Genomic DNA, 12237 nt, shown 5'->3' on the forward strand with positions numbered 1-12237 from the left:
TGTTCACCAGCTGGTTGTATTCAGTATTGAAGGTGTGTGTCAGAAGGCGCAGGCACTACAACACAACAGGAACAAGACCGATCAGCTCCGAGCAGAGAAGGAAGAAGGCAGCAACAAGAACGCCCACTAAGCCCACGTTTTTCTCACCTTGGTGGCCAGCTCCTTCTCACGCTTTCAAAGGTGGTGCTGGAGATCTGCGAGGAGGCGGAGGTGGACGTGGACAGAGTGCTGGAGCTCACGCTGGGGGACAGAGACTCACTCAGGGACTTGGTGGTGGGAGCTGTTCCCACGGGAGCCGCCTCTCCCAGAAGGTGACGGGTCTTTTCCACCTGGAAGAAAGATGGGGGCTAATGTGAGGTAGGGAGAAGAGGGGACGTTAGTCATGTAAAGGCCATAGGTGAGGGTAGGGACGTAGATCGACCGGTAAATTGAGAGCTTCGCTTTTACACTCAGCTCCCTCTTCACCACGACGGACCGGTGCAGCGTCCGCATTACTGCAGCTGCAGCCCCAATCCGTCTGTCGATCTCCGGCTCCCTTCTCCCATCACTCGCGAACAAGACCCCGAGATACTTGAACTCCTCCACTTGGGGCAGGAACTCATCCCCGACTCATCCTATATTTCCGTTTTTATATTTCTAATGTTTGCCTTGTTTTCTTCACTGTCTAGTCTGCCTCTGTCTTGCCTGTATGGATGCATTTACACCGAAATGTCCCCAACAAAGGATGTTTTAATTCACCACTATTCCAGTGAAACACGAGTCTCCCATCTTCCTGCTACCAGTCTGGAGTTTTTGTTCACCAAAGCACACACCAACTTCATACTGACGGACAGATCACTGCCCTTTTGCCGCCTTGTCTGACCGTGTTTTGTGGCTGTGGTTCACTTCACCTCACTCTTCCCCATTCTTGTCATTAAATCAGGCTGTTCTGCAACCATGGCAGCCATTCACTCTATGGCTCTATTCATGGTGTATTTTACCCCTTCACCAAAGGCCGTTCTCGTTTCCAACATTATATTTGCAGTGTTCGTCTATCTATCAATATCTGCGGAGTATTTTTTTTAACGAGTATCCTATTTTCTAAAGCACAGCATGTAAAGGGTAGCTCGGTTAGCAGGATGCTAGCATGTAGCGCTTAGTGAGACACGCCTCAGACGAGTTGAGCAAAGACCCCGTCTGTGTACTTTATACGTGAGCAACGGATTTAAATAAAATTAAGGTTTCAAAAGACAAACTTGAAGATAAAAAAAAATATATATATACTCACCGGAGAGCCGCCAGGGTTTGCCGCTGCCATCTTGGCGCTCCTAAATTCAAAACTGCCTCTGCAGTCAGGCAGGGGAGGCGTGGAAATTGTCTTTGAGTTAGTCAAACGTTTTCCTTAGTTCGAGTAGATGATAAAAAAAAAAATAATAATAAATGGGATTTTAAGTAGGACTAGGCGTTCTGTAATGATCTCTATTTAGGAGAAAAACTTAATCACTCACCTTTAAACAGCTCTCTTTTAGGAGACACACTGCTGGCTAACGGTGTCATGTGATCAAACAGCGTAATTTAATTGGCTGAGAGCCACTCGACTCGATCTGGTGCTGATTGCTCTGGCTTGGGTCATTAAAGTTCATCACTTTTGCAGTTGAATTTTTTCAGGTGAATTTTTTTCAGGTGAATTTTTGCAGGTGAATTTTTTGCAGGTGAATTTTTGCAGGTGAATATTTTTGCAGGGAAATTTGGAGGATAAAAATTCAGTGTCATAAATTCAATGTCTAAAAATACTTGAATTCTGATGATACTATATTTCTTCCATAGCAGAGCGCCCAGAGTCGGCGATTAGAAGAAGGTCATTGAAGACTCTTAGTAGGGCAGTTTCGGTGCTGTGACGCGGTCTAAATCCAGACTGGAATTTATCACTTATACCGTTTCTCTCTAAGTGGGTCTGTAGTTGCTGAAGCACTATTTTCTCTAAAACTTTTGACATGAAGGGGAGTTTAGAAATCGGCCTGTAATTTGCTAGAGTGTTACGATCAAGGCTACTTTTCTTGATAACAGGTTGCACGACTGCATGTTTAAAGACAGTCGGAACATAGCCAGATGACAGTGATGAGTTCATTAAAAATAAGATACAGGACCCGATTGTATTCAATGCATTCTTAATGATACGAGAAGGAATAATGTCATGCAGAGAATTTGAGCTTCTCAGGTTATTAATTATTTCCTTTAAAGTCGAGAATGACACAGGTTCAAACTGTTGAAAAACCGTTGAACATTCAGAAACTGGGGCTTGATTTACTACTGGAGAATGTGGGGCCCTTAACACCGAGATTTTATCTATAAAATAATTTAGAAATTTTTCGCAGAGGGCCGGGGAGGCACCCATCGAAACGTCAGAGCAGGGATTAACCACTGAGTTAAAGATTTTGAACAGAACTCGAGGACTGTGACTATTAGTCGCAATAATGTTTGACAAAAAAGAAGTTTTTGCCATTTTGGCAGCCTTCTGAAATTTAGACCGGCTCATATGCAGGATGTCAAGGGACACCTGAAGTTGATCTTTTTTCCATCTCCTCTCAGCTCGACGACATTCACGTCTAAGAGCGAGGGTGGATTCATTTAGCCAAAGTTGGCGAGAGGTTTTACGGCGTTTGGTCTTTACTGGAGCCACAGTGTCCAAAATAGAAGAACATGTAGAAATAAAAGAGTTGACTACGCCATCAACCGAGAGAGGTGCATTACTGATGTCATCATAACAGAAAGAGTTAGCAAAGGCCGCAGAGAAAAGGGCAACAGCCTCAGAATTAATCAGACGCGATAGGCTCAGTGGACCCTCAGAGTTCAGTTCCATATTGCATAACTGAACAATATGAATACAAGCATGCTGATCCACACAGGTATGCACACAGGTGTACACACGGGTATTCACAGACGCGGACTACAGCTTTCTTGGCTGCTGCCTCAAAGCACATTGTGCGCTGTCTATCTTGCGTGCTGCACAATATCGTTTATTATTTAGTATCTACTGATATCTACTGCTAGCTAGTTTATTGTGATGGTGCTGTTTTTTTTTATTATGTTGCTCTTTGTTGTTTGCTTTCTCTTGTGTTTTTTTTCTCCATACAGGTGACCCAGGTGTTTTTTTTTTGTTGTTTTTTTTCTTTCTCCCCCCCCTTCTCACCGTCTCTTCTCCCCTTTGGTTTTCTTTCTCTCCCTCTCTTTCTTTCATTCTTTCTCCCTGTCCTATCCCCCAGTCATGTCTGTCCCGTTTGTAGCAACTGAAAATAAAATAAATTCATAATTATAATAAAGGTCAATCAAATGGACCAATATGGCAAGGCCATGATGATCCACTTGGTAAAATAAATCCGCTTGGCATTTATTTAATTTATATAGTATTGTTGTCTAGATGTCTAGATGCAAAAAAATGTCACTTGTGAGTTTTACAGAGAACACATAAACACTAAACATGCAGCAAAAGTCTCCTGCCCACTTGAAACCAAGAACAATACAGCACTTGAGTGCCGGCTGTCTCCAGGCAACCTCAAGGTAACAAGACTTCCCAAGTTGCTGTCTATCCAATAATAATTTAAAGTCCATACTAGCAAAGAACAATCTAAGACGTGATGGGAAATCTGTTACCTTTACACAGTCAGCCTAGATGTTTCCTCTAAAACTCTAAAACACAATTATAATGCAGTTTAGTTGGAGTTTCATGGACCTGGATTAACGTTACATTAATGATAATCCAGGTGCTAATCTAAGCTAAATAACACCTAGCACCTTTCTTACTCCTAAGGGTTTTACATAAATTCTATACTTTGACAAAAACTATTATTATGTACTATATTTATATTTTAAAGTTAAGCAACAAGTTTGCTGCAGTGTGTATAATTGCATGCAAACTGTGTGCTGTGTGTATTCCACCATGTAAAGCGGGGTTCCCCAATCCCAGTCCACGGGGGCCAGTGTCCCTGCAGGTTTTAGATCTCACCCTGGGTCAACACACCTGAATCACATGATTAGTTGATTACCAGGCCTCTGGAGAACTTCAAGACATGTTAAGAAGGTAATTTATTCATTTAAATCAGCTGTGATGGATCAAGGACACATCTAAAACCTGCAGGGACACCGGCCCTCGTGGACTGGGATTGGGGACCCCTGATGTAAAGGATGCTACAAAGGATGAAGCATTTTCTCCAACAACAGATCTGCTCAAACAGAAACTGAAAACAGAACTCAGGAAAGGTCCCAGAACAAACTTTATAGCTTTACAGACACATTTCAGTGGACAAACAACCAACACGGCTGATTTGTTGGAAGAGTTGGTTAACTGGACATCTCCAAAATGTTAGAATACACCTTTAATGCATTAATTGCTTTATATTTCATGTCCACATGAAGTGTGCTAAATTAATTAACTTTGCTTTCTGTAGGGCTGCTGATCTTCTACTGATGTGAGCTTACCAACAACTGTTGCCTGATAGTCGTTAACGCCTCAATGGAGCTCATCCAGTTTGTTTGCTGCCTCAGGAAGTCCCTACAGCTACCTGGAGCAACACCTCTGCCCCCTCCTACTCTCATTTCCTGCTCCTTTCTGCTCCCTCCAAACCGCTTCACAGCTTCAACCAAGATGACACTTCGTTTCTCCTTAACAGCTCCTGTCAAAATTGCACCAAAAGTAAACCAGGATCCCTCCCTGGCTTGGCTGGAATCTTCATCCCACTCATTTATTGCATCGTTTGTGTCATTGGCTTGGTGGGAAACACTCTGGTCATCCATGTTGTTGTCAACTACACAAAACACGAGTCAGTCACAAACATCTACATCCCCAATCTAGCCATTGCAGATGAGTTTTTCATGCTGGGCCTACCCTTCTTGGCGGTACAGAACACTTTGCTCTCGTGGCCTTTCGGCTCTCTGATGTGCCGAGTGGTTATGACAGTGGATGCCATCAACCAGTTTACCAGCATCTTTTGTCTAACTGTGATGTCAGTGGACCGATACCTGGCTGTGGTGAATCCCATCCGCTCTTCTTGGTGGCGGCGCCCCCACGTGGCTAAGGCTATCAGTGGCACCGTTTGGGCGGGGTCCTTTGTGGTGGTGCTGCTGGTAGTGGTGTTTGCGGATGTGCTGAAGGATGATGGGAACTGCAGCATCGTATGGCCTGAACCAACAGAAGTGTGGAAGACATCGTTTATTGTCTACACGTGCACTGTTGGATTCTTCTGCCCCCTGCTGGTCATCTGCTTGTGCTACCTGCTGATCGTCATCAAGGTATGACTTTTAGAGTAACACTGAAATAATTTGAGCTTTTAAGATAAAGGAAGAAGTTGGAGACATTTTTGAGAAAGTGTAGTCTATTCAATGCTCTTTTCTAAAAATATTACATAGTCTAACTCAGATGGGCAATAGTGAAGTAGGAGCCTTTTATTGTTGATTAAAACACCGCAGCATTAGTGTCATGGCCAACTTAAATCAAACTAGAATCCACAAGTAAACCAATTTCAGCTGCAAACTGTTTTAAGAGTATTGTGGCTTCAGTCAACTAATGTTGATCTACTTGATTGACATTTTATGATTGAGATTTAACTGTTCATCCACTGTCTAAAAAAAGCCATTTCCTTTAAGGCCACTCTTACACCCTCAGGAAAGGGCTAGGGGATGAGGGGATTAACAATGATAAGCTCAGGGGAGAGATAACGAGTCAACTATACTGTTATATCACTCCAACAAAGGATGTCAACAGACTAGAATCTGCTGAAAAGACAAGAAATGGTTAATCAAAGAAAAACTTCACTCTCACATAGGGCACTGGCTGCTCACTACTAGCTCAAACACAGCGCTAAACTCATCGTCAATACGTCAAAGCACATCACTACACAAGCCTCTGCAGGCTGGGAAACAAACACCTAAGGTCACCACAGTACTGACACTGGCGTACACCGAGAAGCTCTCCACAAGCTTGTATCCAGCTATACACTGGCTCCTCAGGAGAAATGGGCGGCAGCTGAACCTGTGGGAGCCTGCTAGGGTTATAACAGCCATCCTCACTTTAAGCCAGCTTTCTTCTGTTCATTATAAACAGGTTGAAAAGCAGTGGTGAACCAGCAACAGGGTCATGTGCAGTGCATGAGGCTGCATAGCTGCAGACCAGTCAGGGTGCCCATGCTGACCTCTGTACATTCATGAAAGCACCAAAAATGGGCACATGAGCATCAGAACTGAACCACGGAGCAACAGAAATACATGGCCTCTATAGCTGTGCCCTCTTTCAGCAACGCAAACATGTTTCAGGACTGGTTTAAAGAGTACAACAACATGTTTAAGGTTGAGAAGCTCCGAGGCCCCACCTCGCAACTTCCAGAACTTAAAGGATCTGTTGCTAGAATCTTGTTGCAGATACAGCATACCTTCAGGGCTCCAGTGGAGTCCATGCTTCAGGGCTGTTTTGGTATCAAAAGGGGGACCTGTGGCCTGTGGTCATAATGGTATCCCTGATCGGTATCTGCATCAGTGTGTGTATACACTGTTACTGTAACTTGTTTTTATGTAAACAAGGTTATAACTTTTCATCTTCCACTTTCACAGTTGCTAATCTTTTTGCAGTCATGATTAACATTTCTCATGTTGACTCATTGTGAATCATGTTGCTGCATCTGTGGTAAACATAATTGAACTTTGGGAACATAATGGCTCCTTCCACACTAAAACTCTGTCTCGGTTATTTTTGTTTAAAAAAAAAAAGAACCTCACTCCTCTCCACAGTGACGTCCTCCTAAACTTACATTACTCAGAAAATCTGCCAACATATGCATAGATGTAAATGGACTACACTCTGTTAATATCACTAATGGCACAGGAGGATGAGTGTATTTAAGTAGTATTTGCACAGACCTAATGGAAAAGCAGAGTGTGCCATGGTTAGCAGGTGTTTCTACATTTTGGGAGAAAAACAGCAATCAGACTGCGTGAATGTTGTTCTTCCAGCAATCTGAACTCTTAACTCTATAAATATGTTTAAACAACAAACAGAATCACGTATATCCTCCCTAACCACCAGCAGGATCTCAGATAGTGTTGACTGTTTGTCATAGTTGTTCTATGTTTGACAGTTTACGTTATTTCAGTGACTTTTCTATTTCAGGAAATCCATCCATCTTTTTAACTACTGGGTCGTTAAGTAGGCTGAAGCCCATCCCAGCTGTCATTAGGCAAAGGGCGGGGTAGACCTCGGACAGGCCATAAAACAGGATTAATCTGGTACACTAGTCTCTTTTTTTCTTTAAAAAAAAAACATCTGTGTCTGCAAACATTTGTGTTATCAGTTTCATTTGAGCCTGAATACATTTTGGAGAAAATTTTTCAAGTTTTTAAAATTGAGAAATTAAACTGTTATTCTACTATGAGACCACACGGGGGCAGCCCTGCCTTATTATGTATTATTCTCTCTTACTAGACATGGTTAGGATGGCTTTTGTGTCAAACTAACCAAAGTAATGTTGTTGGTTAATGTTTTTGTGAACAGTGGTATTTCAAGTATGGTCCTGTTTTTTTCTCCATTACAGGAGTTTCACTGGTTAAACAATCAGTGAATTGAAAGATTGTTGAATGAATGAATAACCAATGAAATGAAAGGTTGCCTATGACTTGTTGGCTGATCGCTGACCTTCTCTACTCTCTCCACAGATTCGACAAATATTCAGCTAATGTGATGGTGGACAGCAAGCCGGTCAACCTGGGCCTCTGGGATACAGCTGGACAGGAAGATTATGACAGGCTCCGCTCCGTACAGACTCACACATGCACACACAATAACTAATGGACATAAAGTTACACAGACAGAACTTATATAACATGTCAGCTAATTAAAACTGCAGCAGCTATTCTAATTCTTTGTCTCCTTGTCTCTCCATCCAAGATGTTTTCCTAATCTGCTTCTCCCTGGTTAGCCCGGCATCCTATGAGAACGTCAGAGCTAAGGTGAGTTTTGGCTGTTTTTTATGAGGCCTGTCTCTCAGCTGCCAAGGAACAAAATGTAAAAAAGAACAAACGGAACAAAAGCAGTAATTTATTATAGAGAAAAAAAATAGGTACTTGGATTACAAAATGGAGAAAAAGCCTAAACAGGTCTAATAATTGATGTGAATGAATGATTGATGCTGTGGGTGAAAGTTGGATGATGTATTTCTCTCATCTTTAATAGCTACAGCATATCATTTGTTTTTCATGCCTTCATCCACCTTTCTGTAACACCTAGCATCAGAGCTTCATCTCCCTCCACCTTTGATTCTGTTTTTTGCCTCTAACACGTTCCTTGATTTTGCGTGTTCCCCTTTCTTGCCTCTTATTTAGTTTTCCTTTACTCTGTATTCTGCCAGTGGTACCCTGAGGTCCGTCACCACTGCCCCGCCACGCCCATCATCCTGGTTGGCACTAAGCTGGATCTGAGGGATGAAAAGGATACCATTGAGAAACTGAAGGACAAGAAGCTGGCGCCTATCACCTATCCACAGGGCCTAGCTCTGGCAAAGGAGATAGGTCAGTCACTCTTACTTTATTTGCTTGAAAAGCACTTTAAGATTTGAAGCTCTCCTCACCAGTGAAGATATGAAACTAGCAGATGAAGATGCTAGAGAACTTTGTAGCCTGACTGCCTCTGCAAATTTTTGTTATTCCCCTCATTTCCTGGCATCACAGTAAAAGTATAGTACCTGTAGTTGACTATAGTGTTCTTTGAAAGTTGAACTTATTCTTCTCCACTACCAGCAAACCTTTCTTCTCTTACTTTGTCTTTGTAGTTCTTTCTCTTCTTTTATTAACGTATATGTGTCTTCGCATGTATAGATGCAGTCAAATACCTGGAGTGCTCAGCCTTGACCCAGCGTGGTCTGAAGACTGTGTTTGATGAGGCCATTCGTGCCGTCCTCTGCCCTCAGCCCGCCAAGGTCAAGAAGAAGCCCTGCTCGCTGCTGTAAACGGTACGACTGAATAAAACATAGAGGAAGAGGAGGAAGAGAGATTAGACGTTTGAGAGAAGAGAGAAACAAAGTGAACTCGCTCATTAAATGAACACATAAAGTAGAGTAGAGGTTTGAGGGCTTATTTTCTTTTCTTTGAACATAAGTCTGAAGCTATTCAATCAAGCCTTTTATTTGTCACATGCAATGTTTACATCTGCAGTGAAATTGGACACCCCCCCCCCCCCCCCCCAAACATACATACGTATCAGCTCCAGTCTTGAGACCACAGCTGACACCGATATGGTAGCTGCATGAAATGATGGTGGTTTTCCTTTAGTGCGAACAACTGCATGTCAATTTCACAGTTGGTCTAACAGTCCGTCACTGGTCTCTCGATCTCCCGTTGGAGAGCTTCTCTGAGATGTTATCAATCTTGTACTCAGAGAGCAGAGACTGCCGTGAGCTTCTCCAAGATCCTATCCGTGCTGCGTTCAATGAGCCCATTTTGAGAAGTCACGACCCGTCCCATCATTTCCATCATAGCGGGCAGCCTTGTGGGGTTTTGAAAAGTCGATTCCGCTTTCCTTGGTAAGCCAGGGCCAAGCCAACTCCGAACAGCAAGAACCCTGTTATCATGGTTCCGAAAAGGTAGACGTCTACAGGGAGTGCAGAATTATTAGGCAAGTTGTATTTTTGAGGAATAATTTTATTATTGAACAACAACCATGTTCTCAATGAACCCAAAAAACTCATTAATATCAAAGCTGAATGTTTTTGGAAGTAGTTTTTAGTTTGTTTTTAGTTTTAGCTATTTTAGGGGGATATCTGTGTGTGCAGGTGACTATTACTGTGCATAATTATTAGGCAACTTAACAAAAAACAAATATATACCCATTTCAATTATTTATTTTTACCAGTGAAACCAATATAACATCTCCACATTCACAAATATACATTTCTGACATTCAAAAACAAAGCAAAAACAAATCAGTGACCAATATAGCCTCCTTTCTTTGCAAGGACACTCAAAAGCCTGCCATCCATGGGTTCTGTCAGTGTTTTGATCTGTTCACCATCAACATTGCGTGCAGCAGCAACCACAGCCTCCCACACACTGTTCAGAGAGGTGTACTGTTTTCCCTCCTTGTAAATCTCACATTTGATGATGGACCACAGGTTCTCAATGGGGTTCAGGTGAACAAGGTGGCCATGTCATTAGTTTTTCTTCTTTTATACCCTTTCTTGCCAGCCACGCTGTGGAGTACTTGGACGCGTGTGATGGAGCATTGTCCTGCATGAAAATCATGTTTTTCTTGAAGGATGCAGACTTCTTCCTGTACCACTGCTTGAAGAAGGTGTCTTCCAGAAACTGGCAGTAGGACTGGGAGTTGAGCTTGACTCCATCCTCAACCCGAAAAGGCCCCACAAGCTCATCTTCGATGATACCAGCCCAAACCAGTACTCCACCTCCACCTTGCTGGCGTCTGAGTCGGACTGGAGCTCTCTGCCCTTTACCAATCCAGCCACGGGCCCATCCATCTGGCCCATCAAGACTCACTCTCATTTCATCAGTCCATAAAACCTTAGAAAAACCAGTCTTGAGATATTTCTTGGCCCAGTCTTGACGTTTCAGCTTGTGTGTCTTGTTCAGTGGTGGTCGTCTTTCAGCCTTTCTTACCTTGGCCATGTCTCTGAGTATTGCACACCTTGTGCTTTTGGGCACTCCAGTGATGTTGCAGCTCTGAAATATGGCCAAACTGGTGGCAAGTGGCATCTTGGCAGCTGCACGCTTGACTTTTCTCAGTTCATGGGCAGTTATTTTGCGCCTCGGTTTTTCCACACGCTTCTTGCGACCCTGTTGACTATTTTGAATGAAACGCTTGATTGTTCAATGATCACGCTTCAGAAGCTTTGCAATTTTGAGACTGCTGCATCCCTCTGCAAGATATCTCACTATTTTTGACTTTTCTGAGCCTGTCAAGTCCTTCTTTTGACCCATTTTGCCAAAGGAAAGGACGTTGCCTAATAATTATGCACACCTGATATAGGGTGTTGATGTCATTAGACCACACCCCTTCTCATTACAGAGATGCACATCACCTAATATGCTTAATTGGTAGTAGGCTTTCGAGCCTATACAGCGTGGAGTAAGACAACATGCATGAAGAGGATGATGTGGACAAAATACTCATTTGCCTAATAATTCTGCACTCCCTGTACTTTTGATTGTCACAGTGTTATTTGGGCAGCTGCCTGCCTAATATAACATAACATCACCACAATATTTTACATTAAATGAGGAAATGTATCTTTGTTTCCTCAGCTAAGACTGCTTGGCTGCTGTAGCTTGTGTTTATGTTGAGAGTGACATCTGATTTAAAAGCAAGAAGCAAAAGCCACTGAGCACCATCAGGCAGCACAGAGGCAATGCTACAAATTTAAGGAACGAAGGTCAATTCTTTGTGTGTGTACATGCACAGAGCACATGTGCACACGGTTGTGCAGATTAACTCACAGATGTATATGACAACTCACGTTTGTGGCATTGACATTGTTTTCCAATCTTAACCCTTGTGTGCCCTGGACCAAAAAAAAGCGCGGACCCAGGTCTTGTCACGAAACAGGGCACCGGTTCGTGGTGGGGGCAGATGGGGGTCAGGCGGACCCCCGGCTATAGCGGGTCTCGTCACAGCGTCGGACAAAGGCACCTAATTGGTTGTAACCCTCCATCGATCGCGTAAGTTACGATGGCAAACCTTGGGGTCTGGAGGGACCCCAAAGCGCCACGGCAACAACTCTCAACTTCACATCATCATCATCAATTTCTCCTTCTCGAGAGTTTTCGCGTACACCGGCCTCAGTGAGGACCTCGGACTCTCCGTTCCTCCTCGATCTCCTTCCTCCTTCTCCCCCGTTCTCCTGCTCCCCGCAGGCAAGCGCTTAGCCGGATGGGCCCCGGGTTACGCGTAAACCGGCCCAAGTGGGGACCGCGGGCGCTCCATGCTCCGTGGGTACTCTGTGACCCCTTAGTGATCATGATGGGGTATTTCGCCACCCCGAACCACATTCGTAAGTTACGATGGCAAATACTGGGGTCTCAAGAGCCCTGAACCACCGGAGCAAACATCTCTCAACTTCACATCATCATCATCATCATCATCGTCTCCTTCCTCCTTCTCTTTGGTCCTTCTATCCTGCGCTTGCAAACGCTCAGCTTTACAGAGGGTAGTCTTCACGTAAACCGGCCTTCTCCTCAGTTCTCCTGGGCCTCGCTGTTGGACGCTTG

General features: G+C 43.6%; 2 protein-coding genes across 2 annotated transcripts; both read left to right on the forward strand.

Annotated features, from left to right (window-relative positions):
• Positions 1-4485: 4485 nt before the first annotated feature.
• On the forward strand, positions 4486-7768 carry LOC113023438 (somatostatin receptor type 3-like; the record flags this gene model as incomplete). Its single annotated transcript, XM_026169434.1, has 2 exons — positions 4486-5265; positions 7678-7768. Coding segments are annotated over 2 exons (801 nt in total), but the record flags the coding sequence as incomplete, so codon positions are not given.
• LOC113023439 (ras-related C3 botulinum toxin substrate 2-like) lies at positions 7703-9001 on the forward strand. The gene is made up of 4 exons (XM_026169435.1): positions 7703-7793; positions 7910-7971; positions 8370-8529; positions 8836-9001. The coding sequence occupies exons 1-4, from the start codon at positions 7703-7705 to the stop codon at positions 8964-8966; spliced, it is 444 nt and encodes a 147-aa protein (XP_026025220.1). The 3' UTR covers positions 8967-9001.
• Positions 9002-12237: the final 3236 nt, after the last annotated feature.

This window comes from Astatotilapia calliptera, chromosome 6 (assembly GCF_900246225.1).
Source record: "Astatotilapia calliptera chromosome 6, fAstCal1.2, whole genome shotgun sequence".
Classification (NCBI taxonomy): domain Eukaryota; kingdom Metazoa; phylum Chordata; class Actinopteri; order Cichliformes; family Cichlidae; genus Astatotilapia; species Astatotilapia calliptera.